The sequence below is a fragment of the Watersipora subatra genome, chromosome 9 (assembly GCF_963576615.1).
Source record: "Watersipora subatra chromosome 9, tzWatSuba1.1, whole genome shotgun sequence".
In the NCBI taxonomy this organism is placed as follows: Eukaryota; Metazoa; Bryozoa; class Gymnolaemata; order Cheilostomatida; family Watersiporidae; genus Watersipora; species Watersipora subatra.
Window position 1 is genome coordinate 16,409,566 of NC_088716.1, and position 18,567 is coordinate 16,428,132.

General features: G+C 34.1%; 1 protein-coding gene across 1 annotated transcript in view; it reads left to right on the forward strand.

The window, feature by feature from the left end:
• LOC137404277 (protein lin-41-like) overlaps positions 1 to 18,292 on the forward strand; it is a 30,604-nt gene extending 12,312 nt beyond the window's left edge. Inside the window, exons 3-10 of the mRNA XM_068090459.1 lie at positions 749 to 937; positions 4,180 to 4,321; positions 7,475 to 7,605; positions 8,476 to 8,694; positions 12,185 to 12,406; positions 14,521 to 14,726; positions 17,089 to 17,206; positions 17,338 to 18,292. Of these exons, the coding sequence (XP_067946560.1) occupies positions 749 to 937; positions 4,180 to 4,321; positions 7,475 to 7,605; positions 8,476 to 8,694; positions 12,185 to 12,406; positions 14,521 to 14,726; positions 17,089 to 17,206; positions 17,338 to 17,588 (1,478 nt within the window). The 3' untranslated portion in view covers positions 17,589 to 18,292. The remainder of the gene's footprint in view (positions 1 to 748; positions 938 to 4,179; positions 4,322 to 7,474; positions 7,606 to 8,475; positions 8,695 to 12,184; positions 12,407 to 14,520; positions 14,727 to 17,088; positions 17,207 to 17,337) is intronic.
• The last annotated feature ends 275 nt before the right edge of the window (positions 18,293 to 18,567 follow it).

Sequence of the window (18,567 nt, forward strand, 5' to 3'; positions counted from 1 at the left end):
AAACATCAAATTTTAATCTTATAATCGAATAATCTCATATTATTACTCACTTCAAGCATATTCCCTGGATAGACAACTCCAAGGCACCTACAGTTATGTTCAGTGATTTGGAATATTGTAGCCTCATGTGAAATAAACAGCCAGCTCATCACAAATTAGACTCGAATATGCAGAAAACTTTACAGTTTAACAAAACTTTTGGGTAAAGGCTGATTCACACTCTATTGCTGTATGTCAGCGTTTCTCTTTCAGCGTTCATTGTCGATTATGTGAACCATAAACCGATAGCATCGACGAAGCAACACGGACACGTCAGGAAAGTTTACAGCCGTCAAACTTTCCTGATATTTTATTAAGCGTCGACGACCATCTGTACAGTGTGAACCATTTCTTCGATAGTAATTCGCAGTCTCGGATAGCTTGATTTATTTCTGTTTATGATAGTTGCTGCGGAGCTAGTATTTGATTTCAGCACGCGAAAAAAAAGCGGTTTGACGCCAAAAATGAGACCACTGCGTCACGGAGTATTGATTGGCTTATGTAAACGCAGATGGGTTTTGTGATAGTGGGAACATTGTTATCATTGACGATCACCAAAGTACTGTGGCATCAACGCAGAGATACTGCAATATAGTGCCAACCAGGCTAAATGAACCGCATAAGCCAGTTGTTGCCAGTTGTAGTGTTTTGTCAAGCTTTTCTCTCAAACAAAATGAGTTTCTGAGTGACACTTCATTTTATTTGACAGGTCTAGACATGAGTGATGAGGAGGAAGAAGGAACTACGGGCGACTCTGAGATGAGTTGCAAGGAACACCAGCGATTAGCATGCTGGTTTTGCGTCGACTGCTCCGTATTTATATGCGCCAAGTGCCTCAAAGTGCACCACTCTACTCATGGAACTGTCTCGGCAGCCGAAATGAAAAACAGAGTGCCAGGTAAGTTTGTATACAAGTACTCGCTTGCAGCTGTTAGATCAGAATCTGTATAAACCTCAGTTTTGGTTTTTCGTTAGTCCTGTGTTAATTAATCAATAGCAACTCAAATATAGCAATGAAAATCTACACGGCACTGGATTTGATCTCTGAACCTCTATATCTAGAGATAGCAAGCATAAACATTAGACTACAATGGTTTAACTGACTGGAGTGATAAATGATGTGATTGCATTGGTTAAAATAATCAAACCCTAAGAGGTTGGAGCTATTAACTAGGGCAGGTATTATGGATCTTTACTGGTGATGTGATGATTAAGCTGGCTTAAAACTTAAAAAATCTTAAATTTCAGTAAGGGTTTTGACTACTAGCTGAAGAGGTAAGATTTTAGTTCATTGGGTAATTATTCTATTACTCGTTCAACACCAGGCATTTGGCTAGCATATACTGTATATAGATCTGTGTTTGTTATTCAGACGTCCAGTTATAGCAATCATGTTTTAGAAACAAAAAACTAGTTTTGTGCTGAAATTGAACTGAACAGTCCGGTTTTGCAGACAGGCGAGCTTGTCACTATGCTAAGTGGCTACAGTGTAGCCGCTACACTGTTATACAATGGAATAATTGTACAAATGCTTATTACTTCTACCAATCTTTGATGGTGATTGGTTAAAATACCCACATATAACACTTCTGTTTACTCACTCGAATTTGTCTACTAAAATAAAAACTTTATTAGAAAAATATGTGCCCTGACGTTTAAAAAAGCTATAAATATTCAGTATATAGCATAAATTTAATTAGACTTACAGCCTACAAAGAAATAAACAAACACCTTCATTTCAAAATTAGAATGGTAAATGTTGCATATGTCGCAAAAACCTCTTCTGCGCAAAAAATTTTTATTGCTTGTGCAATGCCGAGCTTTCAGCTAGCTGGATCATAAATATAAAACTTTTGTAAAAATTTATCTCTTATATTAGCTTTAAGACTTCAATATACCCTCCACATACTAACTCAAAGCCATACAAATGTGTTTCAACTGTGTATCAAGCAATTGCGTCTGTAGTGGTTAACAGGCTGACTTGCCAAGCAGAAGGCGGGTGGTTCAAACCCTTCCTCAGGTTTTAAAATGGTCCTGTGCTACACGAGCATTTGGAGACAAAACTGCCCACCCACAAAAGATGATAGGAAAGCAACATAAATCTATCTCAGCACCTTTTACAAAAGACTCGTGTAACACAGAATCTAAAGAATAGGAAGAGATGATATCATGAGGGACCTACCTATGGCAGAACACCCTTTAGTTAAATTAAAACTGCAGCTCTAGAAAAAGTCACAAACATGATCACTATTATACGCACAGGAGGCGAAATATCTCAAGAGAAAAATACTAATTCCTCCAAGTTTTCTAACAGTTGCACGTGACAGCTGCTTGCATCACAGTCGTACGAGAGAACACACAGTAGAAAACGCATTAGTAGGGTGTGTCAATCTCAAGAATTGGCAATCTGTCAAACCTCTTTATAACGGATTACGTAATGAGATAGTGTGAGATGTTTGTATAGGATGGAAAAGGATATGAAAGGAATGCGCACTGTGTATTGAATTCTGTACTGAGTTGTCTCTTGTTATCAGCAGTCAATCTCTATGCAAACATTATGAGTTGGTTGATAGTATTCATCCGTATGACTCGGATGAAGGAATTGTATTTTTTTGGTTTTGTGTTTTTTTCTGACGATGTACTGAAGAAGAGAATAGACTTTATAATCTTTGAACATCTTTGACCTTAAAAAAAATTAATTTGTTGCAGCATTAAAAATCCTCTTTGCAAAGAAACAGTAAAAAATAGCATATATTTTTACGGATAGTGAAAACCTTTGTTATGTAACTTATTTAGCTAAAAATGTTGCAACGTTGGATAACTGGGTTGAAACAAAGAATTTTTTTGACAGAAGAGAAGAAAAGCATATGCGGATTTTCCATAACATTATGTAGATGGTTGATCTATGAATACATCTACGAATGCAGCTGAATTGAGCAGAATAGTAATGCAGCAGTTTTTATTGATTTGACAGCATATCATTAGAAGCAAGGTTGCTTGTTTCTAACATATATTTCCTGTTTAAAATGCTCAAACTGCATCTCTAATCTCCTGACCACCCACTATATTCCTACTTCCTAGAACAACCAATAAAAACCTTACACCAGACACCAACACCTTGTCAATTTACATTATAGAGTAACGTTATGCACAAAAGTTTTTTTTTCAATATATGTAATTTACTTTATTATTTTCTATATTTGTTTTTGTCTCAGTATTTAATTTGCTTTAAATGACATTGACCTGCAATAAAAAGGTTAATATTTATATATCTACTAGGTTTGTAAGCAATAGCACCTCTATTTGATATAAAAACCTGATCTAGAATCCTTGATGTGGTCTGTTGGTTACAAAGAGGATTTCACTATTAACCATACAGCTAGCCACTGAACCATGCAACAGAGAGGGAATAAATGTTGATAATTAAATACATACTGGAGACTATAATTGATGGCTCACAATCTTCAGACTAACTTTTACAGAGTCCTTAACTCAGTCTAATCTGGCAAGCAGAAAGTACTGGATAAATTCTTTGCTGGAAAATGGTTCTATGGGTTTCGTGGGTTCTTCTCCAACTAGAGAAAACCTCATGAAAAACACAAAATGCTTGAACTGTAGTATAGGGTGTTCAATTGTCATTAGATTGTACTACTTATAAACCTGCATTAGTCTTAGATCTAACACTAGCTGGTACATTTGGCCATAGGTGCAGCGTAGAAGGGTAACAGCAATCGTAATTAAAACATCTCACAGATTTTCTAAGTGATTTCTCTACAAATATTAAAGTTATGTTCTATGCTAAATTTGTAATATCTCTGCACTTCATCAACATAAACCTTTTTTCTACAAATTATAAAATATAATTTGTTTTTGAATTCATATTTTTATATTTATTTAGGTATTAACATAGCAACTAGCACCTAACGTTTTCAAGAAAAATGGAAAGTTTATATGTGCAAATATACAAATTATATATGTCGTAAATATACAAACACGAAGAAAATGTATTTTTTAATTTAGAAATAAATAGAAGTATAAATATGATTAAATAAATAAAAAAATATACATGCTAGCTTTTGTTCAGCCTAAAGGCAATGTAATGCTTACATTGGCAATGAGCAGACAACTCTCGCATTGCAGCTGTGACAGATGTTTGCACCAAGTACTCATTACAAGCCGAGTCATACAGAAAGTCTCTTCTTGAAGAGCTGGGATCACTTGATGAAACGCTCACATATGCCCTCGATGATGTCGACAAAGCCTACGAAACAATTTTATCCAGGTACATCAATTATACTGTTAATCATTGCATCAATCATCAGTGTGCATTGATTATATAACATTGTATAGCAGTATATAACATTATATAACAAGGCTATTAGCAATGCTTATTCAAGTTTTTTGCTCCAATGTACTTTTAAGCGCAATGTAAAAAAAGAACTATTACAAATGAATGCAGGCTAGATATGTGACTGCTAGGTCATAGGATTATCTCTTACCTAATCCAAGGAAAAAAGATAATCCTATATAAAAATAATACTTAGTGCTGAATTAAATTTTAAGCACTTGCAATCACAGCTTTGAATTCTGGCAACTCTTGAGTTCAACTTCAACTGTTTAATCGCAATTTCTACAATTTTCATATTGAAAGTATTGACAGTTATTATATATGACAGTTGATCTGCTATTGACAGTTAGTAGAGGATGAATGAATCATTGAAATAACGATGATTATTTTATTTAAACTGAAATCAAAGCCCAGTTAAACCTCGACTTACAACTACCACTCAATCCTCTTTCACTGCCACAAGAAGTACTTTGATCAATTGCCTCAATATGCGAACTTTTAACATTTGACTTGAGATGTCATGATATATGTCATACTGTAACATGTTATGCAACATACAAAGTTTTGTAAATTATTGTTTTTTGTAAGAAAAAGTAAAAAATCTGGCCAAAATAAAAAACCAGAAAATAATGCATAAATTAAGCTAGTCTAAACTATAGGGTAGAGAGTAAGGTAGAGTAAGCTATGTGGCACATTGCCACCATTGAATCTAGCAAAGCAGTTAGACAGTGGACAGCCTGCTTTTGTGTTCACAAATATGTAATGTAAGAAGAAAAGCCCATTTTACTTGTTGTTTTTTTAACGTTTGCAGTGTAAAAAATACCCAAACAGTCTGGTGCTTCATGAGAGACCATCAGATGTAATAACTATCCGCACGAGTACTCAAAAAAGCTGTAGGGCAGTCAATTGGTGCGAGTGTTGGAGTGTTGTTCTACGAAGCCCTCTGCCGTTAGTTCAAATCCTGCCTGATGCAGTCTGCTTTATCAACAGCTAGCCGCGGCTACAGACAGGCTGTAACCTGGCAGTCTGGTGTCCTGGCAGTCTGGTGTCCTGGCAGTCTGGTGTCCTGGCAGTCTGGTGTCCTGGCAGTCTGGTGTCCTGGCAGTCTGGTGTCCTGGCAGTCTGGTGTCCTGGCAGTCTGGTGTCCTGACAGTCTGGTGTCCTGGCAGTCTGGTGTGCTGTGAGAGATCATCCGGTGTAATAAGCAAGTGCACAATCATTCGGAAATTTGATTAGGTGGATGATTGAGGCAGGTTATGGAGTGTTGGTCTACCACTCTGAAATTCATGTATTTGAATCCAATCTTTGAATTTGCAAGTCGAAGGTTGGGAGTTCTAATCCTGCTGAAAGCAATCTTTTCTCTTTACGTTCTAAACATAGTTTTGGAGGACAAACAGACATATATCGCTCTTCTTGCAATGAAAATTTAGGTTTTTCCAATATTTTTAATGTATTTTTACATAAAATCCTTGCATATGTAACTATTTTTGGCAAAAATCATGTTTGTAGAGCTATGAAACAATTTAAACAATCTACAAATTATTAGTATAAAAATATATGCTTTAACATATGACAGTTTTATAATATGAAGAGAATATTGAAATGCTTTCATATGTCGAGGCTTGGCTGTACCGTTTTTGATAAGAACTGAAAAAAACAATTGGAAAAAGCATAAACATGTTTTGGTTGCTCTAATATTCCTCTGAATTTGTCAAATGAACAAGGAAGCACAACTCCACAATTGGGGTTTTCATGTATCCAGTTAGCCAATTAAAAATTTTTGAATACTTGACATATATAGGAAACTTTTAGAATAATTCAATATGAAATTGTTTAAAATGTAAATTTAACTGGCTTACATTAGTTATTCATGTTTTCATGTTAAACATTTGTTATAGTACTATGACGTCTTGAACAAAAACCCCATAGTTTCGTAAGATCATAGAGACGCAACTATCATGCGAATGTTACACAAGCATGACTCAATATGGCTATTATGATGAAAGGTTAAGAGCTTTCCTAGAAATTAATGGTTTATTCACAGTTTCAAGGACTTGATTTTGAAAGTTTTTGTTTCTCGATCAATCAGCCATGAGGTCAAGTCTAACTAATCTCTACTGTAACAAGAGTTGTGTTCTTCTATCTATCTGAAGCGTGAAGCTTTGCTAAGAGCTCTGGCGCTACAGAAAAAAACATTCTACCACCCAGGATTCAAACCAGTAAATTTAGATTCCCAGGGAAGCACACTACTATCCATACCACTCAATCACCTTTTCGCATATAATACATGTATTAACTGTGCACATAGCTATTACATATAATGATTTTGCATAGCACCCAAGACTGCCCGCACACTAGTGTTTATTATAACAAAGATGGTGTCTACCCATCACTCCGAAGTCACAGTGAGAGGTCAGGAAAAAGATTGCTTCTTACGGGATTTGAACTCAAAGCGTTCAGCCTTGTAGCCCGGCTCACTAACACCTGCACCAATCAACTGTCATCTTGTATTTCTGAAAAGAATTGCGGATAGATATTATCTGTGCTTTATCAATGCACCTGACAGTCTCTTATAGCATACTAGACTACCAGGGTAATAGTTCTGTATCAGAAGGAAGCTTTTAGGGAGACCGAAGAAAGCAATCCGATAAAAGGTAAACCTGAGACGGTTTTCTCCAAAGCAGTTCCGTGCCGGCATAAATGATTTACTTTTCACTTGATCACATTTCAATTCTGGTCTTTGGTGACTGACAAAAAATGCTTATAAAAGCCATGCCAGCAAAGTTTCTAAGAAAAGTCTTAAAACTTGAAACGAACTTTGCAAAGGTTCCCTCTGCAAAACCAACAATAAATAATAATTTATTTGGTTTATCTCATTTTTTGTAGCATTAAAAGAAGTAGAATTCTTGACAACAGTTATAAGATTTCAAGTTCTTTGTTTTGTTTAGAAACCTAAATGCGCATAGGATCAAATCAATGTTTAAATAGAAATAGTCGCACAAAGTTCTAATACACATTTCACAATTATTCACTCTATGGAGATCACTTCTACCCTAGGTTTTAAATTATTCTGTATATTTATTTCAGAGTGGCAGAGAAAAAATCGGAGTCTGTTTCCAAGGTCAAGGCTGTTATTTTTTCAAAGCGAAAAATACTCAATGAAAGGTTGGAAAATAACCAGAAAGTTATCGATGGATATAATGACGTACTTTCTGCAGGTTAGTTGTCATAGCAACCATAGGTGTCATAGCAACCATAGTTGTCATAGTTACCATAGGTGTCATAGCCACCATAGGTGTCATAGCCACCATAGGTGTCATAGCAACCATAGGTGCCATAGCAACCATAGGTGCGATAGCAACCATAGGTGTCATAGCAACCATAGGTGCCATAGCAACCATAGGTGTCATAGCAACCATGATAGGTGTCATAGCAACCATAGTTGTCTTAACGACCATAGGTTTGTTAACATTGGTAGTTGTCTTAACAACTATGTTTACAACAGTGACAACGGTTGCCATAGCAACCGTAGTTGTCATGGCAATCGTAGTTGTCTTAGTGACTGTGGCTGCCACAGCGACCGTTGTTTTTGTCATTGTCATAGCGACCATAGTTGTCATAGCAACCACGGTTGTCATGGGAACTACAGTAACTAACGAGAGACATATAGTATACAAATTGGATGTCTGTCATGTTATTAAAGTGGAACACATAAAATGAATGTATCTTCTTACTCCGCTAATTTTAGCTTCTCAATACATTTTTTGTCCCATCAGAGCCGAACATGTCGCGAATGTCGTGTATGTCTTGCATGCTGCACATGCCGCACATGTCTTGCATCTCTTGTTTTCCATCATTCTGGGCCACCCTATTACCATTAGCCTGGACTATTTCTTCTGCGAGCACTGCCAAAAAATCATGCCAAGTAACTATCTCTTTTATACTTTGTAATGAAGGCAACTTTAAAGTTCATTGTATGCCAGTGTATATTGTCTGTTCCTATGTACTTAGGTTAATATTTACTTAAATAGATAAATTGTTAATCGTAAGATAAAACCATACTAATAACAATATCATGTTTTTTGTAGATGAAGGGTCTCCGGTCTTAGACAGCAGAAAGCTGAAGGAGCTGCCAGCAAGTTTGGTTATCCCAAAAGCCTCCATCACTGCTGGTGTTCTAGTGGAAGAGCTGATCATACCAGAAGTAAAGATTGAGGTCAGCAGTTCGGCATCAATGATGTCACTGGAGACAGCCAACAGTCTTACAAAACTCAAACTGACTCACATGAATACAGTAGGCAGCAAAGGTAAAGGCAGCATGTTGGGTAATCATATGAAGTGTGCAGAACAAGAGCTGTAAGTTACATGTATCTATGTAAAGTGAACTGTTTTTTTATTGTCCGTATGTCCGTATGTCCAGTTATTGCGATTAAAATCTAGGAGCAAGCAAAAACGTTGCGCACTGGAATTGAACTCAGAGATACCAGTTTTGCAGATAGGCGTACCACCGCTGCACTTTGGGCAACATTGCCACGCTATGTAATAGTTACGGACAAACTTATTACACCTGAAAAATTTCCATGTCTCTTCATGCTTCAGTTGGAATGGTTATATAATAGTATATGCATATGTAGACTACGTTTTTATGTTTATGTTTATGGTTAGTTTATTATGTTGCAAAAACTTTTTGATTACTCGTGCAAACAAACAAACGTAACATCTTGTAACAGAGATCAAAGCACTCACAAAGATTGCGATTACAATCTTTGTAAGTTCAAGTCTAGCAGATTGTAAAATTTAAATTCTAAAGTTTTAATAGCTATAGTTGGACATACTGAAGGACAGACAGACAAACAGACGACAAAATTTGAGAAATATATCGATACTAGCTGTACTACCCGGTGTTGCCAGGGTAATAAAAAGTCTTTGAACAGAGAATTTACTTATATTTAACATATCATATACGACGTTTACCATTCTAATTTTTAAACTTGATATTATGAGAAAATTTTTTTGTGCAGTTTAAATGATTTAAGAGAAAAGATAAAACAACTGTATAAGTTAACAAACTTTTTCAAACAACTACAACTTCTAAATTTTATATCACGAAAGAAGTTTTTTGTTGAAATAAATTAGGAAGAAAAATAAAACTACAAAAATGTTCAAATGTGAATGTGAAATCATTAGCAAGTAATGCCTAAATATACTCTGTTTTGCTATGATTACAATGAAAAATTACTTAGTATACGATTATATGATTTTCAACCAATTCATTGTTGGCATCATAAGATGGAAATATCGTAACAAATATCGGAATAGAGTAGTGTAGACACCCCAAAGTAGTTATCTAATTGCAATCAGTACCAGTTAAAAAGTCATCAAAATCATCATTATTAAAAATAGTAATAAAACAATATGTTAGCTTTAGTAACTATAGTTACCTACAATATCTTTAGTGCGTTTTGTGGGTATGATCTGCAAAAAAATGCAACTTTACAATGTATTATGCGCAGAGCTCTTCCCTTTAGGCAGACAAGTAACATAAACGCTGAATCTAACTTATATGAATTTAGCTTACTAAAAACATACTAGAAAGAACTTTAAGTATGCATTTTACTAAACTTTTAACTTAAAGTTTTATTACTTATCTGTTTGCTAACTGTTGTTACCTAACATCTGTTGTTACCTAACATCTGTTGTTACCTAACATCTGTTGTTACCTAACATCTGTTGTTACCTAACATCTGTTGTTACCTAACATCTGTTGTTACCTAACATCTGTTGTTACCTAACATCTGTTGTTACCTAACATCTGTTGTTACCTAACATCTGTTGTTACCTAACAGATGATGCTCAATTGAGAAATAATCGCCAAATTTTATTTTCGAGAAACATTATTCTTGAGACTGTTTTACGGAAAACAAATTAGCCTAGCACGGCGAAGACAAAAAAAGCATGTTACATAAAGTTAATAGAATTTATAGAGTTTCAATTAAAACGTCATTTAGTGTGGAAATACTTATAAACTGAGGGACTATTATCAGAATTAAGGAAACGTAGTGTGGCTGGGAAAAAGTCTTCAGAGCTGCTAAAATAAATTAGGAGAGCAAACAAATGTAGATATGAAATAAATAACAAGTATGTAAGCTACAAAGTAGATGATTTGTAATGATACAATTAATACAAACTGAGAAAACCGCTATTTAAATATAAAAAAAATTTAAATAAAAATCGTTATTTCATCCGTAATCAGCACAACAATCACCAAGTTTTAATTTCAGGAGAGTCTATTGTTGATATCGTTTTGCTGAAATCAAATTAGTCCTAGTTGCGGCAAGGATGGAAAAGCATCACATTTCATAGAGCTAAAAAAGCTCATCGAGCTTTAATTAATACATCATTTTGGGATGAAAACAAAAAGAATGTACATGTACATGTAGTAAAATAGAAGAGGAATAAAATAAGATATAAAAATAAAATATATGTAGGCGAAATAGAAGAGCTTACCTGGTCTAGTGGTTAGTGCACTGAGTCATGTCTCGCAACCTTCGTGAGTTGAAGTCAAGCAGAAAGTTAAATTTTCATTCCAAAATTTTAATAGCTGTAGCTGGACATACAGTAGGACAGACAGAAGACAGGACACCAACATCGAGAAATATATCTATATACGTATATAGATTTGTATGTACATGTATATGTGTATGTTTGTATACATGAATATATATGTATGTGTGTATACATGCATATATACATATGTATATGTACATGTACATATAATACCGTAATAACAATAGTTATAATAACAATAGTTATAATAACAATATGATGTATATTTATATACTTCTTATATTAAATAAAGTTTAATATATACAGGTAGTTTTATATATATTTATTAATGTGTATGTATACATGCATACATATGTATATATACTAATATGTACGTATATGTATATATATTTATATTATTAATACATATTATACATGTATATCCATATGCATATACTATTCATGTATAATATATAATATATATTATTATATTTATTATTACATGTATTGTATATGCTTATATATGCATATATATATAATAATAATAGTATGAAGTATTCAGGACAATATTAGTAAGTGTCAGCAAACCTGTTCAAACTAGGCACAGGTTCAATGTACACTGCAGCTGATGAAGGTTTGATAAGAACATGTAACTAATAGTCTAGTGGTATGAATACTTGATATAGGTGCAGCAGATTGGTGTTCTATTCTAAGAGCAACCGCTAGTGGGGTCAGGGAAAGCTTCGAGACTTAACTGGCTCTCTTGGCAGTTGAACATAGGCTGTACTCTTCCTTATTATAATACATATTGCTTGACTGACTCTCAATAGGAATTTCTTTACCGGTGTGTTGTTATTTGTGCATAGCTCTTGGTACGATTGCAATCATAATATTTTCATTGTAAAGTATGCATTTTTGTTAAAACAGTAAGATATATTTTTGAATGCTCGTAAGACAAACTTAAAAGTTATGCGGTTATGTCATCAAAGAAGAAAAGTTACAAATGATAACAAAATAACATTGAAACAATCTTTACATATCCTGTTGTATTTTATCTCAATATTTATATCCAATTAATTACTGTCTAATGAAACAGAAAATTAACATGTATTACCTCATGTTAGTACAATCTTTTTATATCTGACTCATTAACTATGTATCAATGTGAGCACAACTCCAAAATACTCTGCCCATTAGCTTGGCAGTTGCATGGCACCATATATACAGAACTGTATGTACATGTATTAATAGGCACAAAAAAGCTGGAATTTATCCTGCCGGGAAGCGTGTGTGTGGATAGAGAGAACAATGTCTACGTAGCAGACGAAGGAAATAACAGGATACAGAAGATAAGTAAAGACGGTCAATGTATCGATGTCTTCAACTGGAGTGCAAGCAAGTCGTGTATTGCTGGAGTTGCATACGACCCAATGAGTAATTGTCTGCTCGTGCCTAGAGCTGCAACTGAGCATGGTAAGTGATTCAGTGTAGCCAGACTGCAACAAACTCTGAAATTATCACTTATTTACTGCCCTATGAAAAACGTGCAGCTTCTTGGCTCTAGCAACGTTGTCTTTGCTGGCAGTAATGTCTGTTCCACCTTTTTATTTATTTAGTGCAGATAAAACTTGTCTTTTAACCTACATGTATATATCTCACTGTTTGTTCATCTGTACTTCCGTCTATCCAGCTATAGCAATCAAGTTTTAAGAATGAAAAATGAAATTGAACTCACAACTTCCAGTTCTGCAGACATCCATTTATTCAATACACTATACCGTCCAACTGGCTATACTATGGAACAAATTTGGAACATATTTGGAATACATACCATTCTTTTACGGCTTTATGTTTAACACTCGGCTAACTTTATGTATAAAACCATACCAGAAAAAAAATCCGTGAAGCCATACCAGAAGGAAAATGCATGCCCATAAGTGAAAAAAAATGCTTTAACTCATATAGCCAATGAGACTATAATTGCAGTCAGTATAGACCTGTAGTAGGCACTGCAGCTGGTACGGTATGAATTACACAGAAATAAAGACAGTACACATAAATAAAACAGTATACAGAAATAAACAAACATCTTCGTATAAAAGTTAAAATGGTAAATGTTGAACGCATTGATTAAAAGTAATTTTCTGTGTCAAAGCTTTTTTATTATGTGTGCAACGCCGGGCATCGAGCTACAATTTTTTATCATATTTGCTCTATTATATTATTATATATATTATATTTTTAATGTACTATATATATATTTATTCTATTTCCTTTATAACACGTATTGAGGTAATCTGCTAAATTATTGACTTCCTACACAAATCTCCCTCAAATCATTATTAGCAAGAAAAAAGTGGTTATCGATCACAAAAATTTACAATTTCTGAGATCAGCTTGTACTGGTGGACCTTGGAGGGTGTCACCTTTTATGTTTTTTATATAATAGTTTACCAAGTTCAATTTACGCTGTTGTAATAGAAAGTGACCTCGGACTTGATCAAAGCATCTTGACTTACTTAGTGTAAGGCAAAAGTCATATTTTCTTTCTTATCTGGTGACTTCATAAAATCTGGTGACTTCATAAAATCTGGTGCCCTAAATAAGCGCAATGCTGTTAACACAAGGTCTTCAACACCAATTTTCGTTAAGATCTCTTTGTCATTTTACAAACAAATAAATTGCTTATGATTTGTAGATTTTATTTTTTAAGTATAAAATAACACACAAGTATTCTCAAAAGTTTCTCTTCATACATGTAGCAGTTTGCAGCTTTATCCCAAGATGCATTGACACTTCCTCTTCTGCCCATTCACTAGATATATAGTGTATATGTATATACAGATATATATACATGTATAATATTAATATATATTTCCCAAAGCCTGTTCATGTGTCGTCATCAGAAATCCGGCTATAGATCTTAAAATCTTGTAAAAAATATTCCGCACTGAAGAAGATTTGATCTCAGATCAAGCCATTGATCAGTCTGACACCTTGCCCCTAGACTACGAAAGTCGAATTGCTAGCATGCCAATATACTTAAGTGATTATATCAGAGCAAAACCTAACTGCTTTGCGTATGACGCAGCTCATAGCATAATGTCATGAGAAGCTGTTCGCTCACATTATTAAACTGGCTAATAGCAAAACTCTTACTACTTCTCATTGTTTATAAGACAAAGAACTTTTCTCATGATATGTAGTTTGAAAGTTAGAATTTGCAAATGTTGTTATATGTTAAATGCAAATCAATTTTCTGTCCAAATAATCTTCTATTACACGGGCAACGCCGGGTGGCACAGCTAGAATGTATGTATAGATACAAATGTATATACATACGCACATGTATCTGTATGTATATGTGTATATGTATCTGTGCATATATTTGTTTTATTAGCAGTCCATAATCATTTTCCTAGAAAGTGTTTTAATTATAGTGCCATCATAATAAATAAAGGTGTTGCCATGTTGTGCCATAAACGTAAAAACCAACATTCATAGATAGAAAACTTGAAACTAAGATTAGATACAGATCGTATCTATATTGATAAACGTATCATAAGTATCTCTGGTGTATATTTTAGGTATATTAAAGTGTTCAGAGTTCTCCTACGTCACCTTAGAAGGAGAAGAAAGTGCAAGGTTCATTGTACCAGGAATGCAGGGTGGTTTGTTCGCCTGCTGCAACAAAACTGGGACTATCCTTGTATCTGACATAATCAAGAAATCAGTGTTCGTCATTAAAGACAGCAGAGTGCTTATGGAGATAACCAGTGATGAGAACTTGAAGGTTAGTTTATATTAATAGTTCGTGTTCTAAAAGTTATTGTACGATGGCTTTTACATTAAATTTCCAAGACTCTGAGGGTGTCAGAATAGATTAGACTGAAAGGTTTGCTCGCAGAATATATTTTAAGTTTATATTGCTTAACTGATGCCTGATGCTTTATAGGGTCGTTGCTTCACAGGTTTTTTGCTATGGTTTTCACAGCAATGACCCACAAATACAATATCCTGAACATTCTAGACATGAACATCTTGCCAGACCCTAACTAAAACATCTTTATAGCTTTAAAATTTGTTCTTTAAATAATATTAATTCTTCGTGTTTTTATTTAATTTTTTACCTTTTAGTTTACGCTGGTGAAATAAACTTGACATCAAATCAAATGAGAGACCTATTATGGAAGAGTAAATAAAATTGAAATCTGTCATAATTGATGTCCAGCTTAACTAGCAGTCAATACGTAGACAGATGCATCATTACTTCAGCATATAAGCGTAAATTGGAGGCCTCTTTGTAAAAACTTTTTTTTCCTGTTAGTTACATTTCATGCCAACTATGAATAAAGCTATCTTATAGGAAAGATTAAACGGAATTAATCGGGATTAACCAGGATTAACTAAAGTTAACCATAAGTAAAATTAATAAACCAAGATTAACCATGATTGACCATGATTGGCCGTAATTGACCATGCCTAACAGTGATTATCGAGATTAATCAGGATTAATAAATATTAATCAGGATTAACTATGTTTAACCAGGATTAACCATGATTAACCAGGATTAACAACTTTAAAGATTCCCTACAAAGATTACAAAGATTCTTTTTAAAGATAACATTAATCTAGTATTCACAATCAGTAGTAAATAAAAAATTCTACTTATCAGGTTTTTTTTTGTTTGTTATGGATGATGCAAAAAAATAAGTAGGCCTACTTGATTTTACATCTAATTTCAATCAATTATGATTTTAACACAGGAAGCGTAGCCCAGACCTAATTTTGAATTCCACAGCTGAATGGTCTCGGTGTATAACATCAACTCGGTGTGCATGACATGCCATCTCACCACTCGACCTCAACGCTAAAAATACTGAACCGTAGGACAGAACAATAATTAATTTCTGTATTTCAGAATTTTTGGCCATAGAAGTAACTGAGGTGTCACTGATGGATCAGCTTTAAAGACAAGTTTAATTATATTTGGGCACCAAGCAAAATTGTACCTAGAGGTCAGGTTCATAAATTATACAGTAGCAAAGGCCAAGTGTGAAACCTTTGGGTGTTTTGATTTCATACACATTTAAACTAATTCGGATGTATATATTTAAAAAACGCAGCCCAATTAAATCAAAATTCACGACAAATGCAACCATTTTTGGTAGAAATGTAGCTCCTAGGTCACTGGCAGCCATCTTGCTAACAAAGCTTAGTATATTGACTACCAAGTAGCATCATGAGGATTTTTTTGGTGTGAGAAGTAGTTTCTTGAGTAGTTGTTAGGCCTCAATCAGTTTAAATTCACTACTAAGAGATGAATAGGATTTAATTCTGCACTATATAATACGCTGAAAGTCACATGGGCAAGTAAAGCAAATGTATTTTTCAGGGGTCGTTTTCTCATTAATGGTTTTAGCTGCTTTGACTGTTTTACTCGAAGAAAGTTTGCTAGATTTTTTTCTCTTGATAAAGCGACAGAAAAATAAAATATTTCCTAGACCTTAGTAAAACTTCATCGCATGTCAACAAAACTCCGAAATGAATGAATTCATCCTAAAGCACATTTTTCTATTTTTCCATTTCAAGGCTCATTTACCGTAATGGAATTTATGCATAAATATCAAAAAGGGGCCCCTGATTTGAAATGTTTCAAGGATTCTGTCCGTAATTGGAATAATTCTGCTTTTACATTGAGGATTATTTTTGTAACTCATGATGTTCTAAAGGCCTATACTAATAAAATGAACAGAGAAAATAATGTTTTGGTCAAATAACTTTGTAGCTAATTAAAAATAGCACAAAAAGCTTAAAATGATTGCATAATAATATAAGATTAATATGAAAGTTTGTTTTGGCCATAAATGAAGGCTGAATGATGATTTTTTTTGTTCCATTGCAGATCTTTATAAATGCCTTCATTAATATCACTTCGCAAACTATTTTAGAATTTTATACAATAGGTCATTCATTATTTTATTTGAAATCTGAACAATTCAAAACATAAAACAATTTAAACAAAATTGATGAGCTAAAATGAGTATTAATTTTGTCACTCAACTACTGTACAAAAAACTTAAAATGAAATTAAATAGTTTATTCAGGAACAAAATAAATATCTAAAGAACTTAACTATAATAATTACTTGCAGCAACCTGCCTTCTGTGCCTTTGGGAAAGATGACGAAATTCTGGTAGTGGACAGCGTGAGGAAAGTGGTGGCAGTGTTCGATCATCATGGAAACTACATCAGAGATATCGGTGCCAAAGGTAAGGCGAGCAGAAAAATATTCAATGAATTCACTTGTTACTGCTTGTCACCCAGCTATGACATGCCTGAGACTGTCAAACTGGCATGCTCCAGTCTGCCAAGTTATGACCCAGCATTGATATAATTACAGATGAAGAGAGTTCAATCGAGTTGAAGAAGCCGTGTGGCATTGCGATAGACCAAAGCTGTGGTATCATAGCCGTCACGGACTGGTCTGGAGACAAAATCGTTCTTTATTCTTATCAGGGTAAAGTTCTCGCAACCGCCGGTGGGTTTAAATGTCCCCACAGCGTCACAATCAATGACAATCACAGACTTGTAGTTACCGACTCTTGGAATAACCAGCTCAAGGTGTTTGCCTACAGCGAGACAGATGAATAACATTGCGTCTTACGTTGCGTACAACCTAAAGCATTCGCTCATATCTGCTTGTGAAATCGTAGTTTTATTTATAGTATTTGAAGTTGTCTTATATTGAAAGCTAAATATTTAATATGAATGGCATTTTATTTGAATATTCAAACTAATGCTAAACGAATTGCAATCGAGTCATTTTTGCCCAATTATAGAATTATAGCAGTGAATTTAAATAATTTTTTTAAATAATTTTTGCTTTAAGCTGTATCAAGTTTTAGTATGAAATAAAGGGGCTCGAGCTGTAACGAGAAAGTAGGCCAAGTGGCCTAGCAACTTTTAGACTACAAAAAAAGTTGGTAAGCTTGAACAATGCTGTGATTGCATAACACTAAATATTTTGACGTAGTAAGTTCGCCCATGAATAAAAGAGAATTGATATTTGATGGTACACATAAAATAGTATTTATACTCAAATGAGTCACTACCCATTGTTTATTATATTTTAGTAAGCATGAACAGTATGGTATATTATATTTACCTTTGTGAAATAAAATAAGTTGATGTAACGCATCACCCAGTTTCGTTTTAAACGCTTTTTTATAATACGCCCTGTGATATTGTATTATGTAATAGTGTAATATTTTTCTATTTTATTATAAAAAACAGTTCTCAATATCCAATCAAATACAAACTGCCAGTTGATTCCTTGTTTTTTGGTCTTCTTATCAATAAAAAATCATCATCAACTTTTTAACCTCTTTTCAATGATTTGGAAAGTTTGAAATGCAACTTGTGGAAATAATTAAGTATATTTTCCACTTTGTTTCCCGATTTTTCTCTGGCGATCTTTCCTGATCTTATCTCTGGAACTTGTTGCAACTAACTGCTAGTTATTCATGTATACATACAATGTAGAACTTACAATTCTGTTGTACAACTAGATACTCATGTATTCATCAGTTGTTGGAGTGTTTTATTGCTTTGATGTACTGGCAATAAGCCC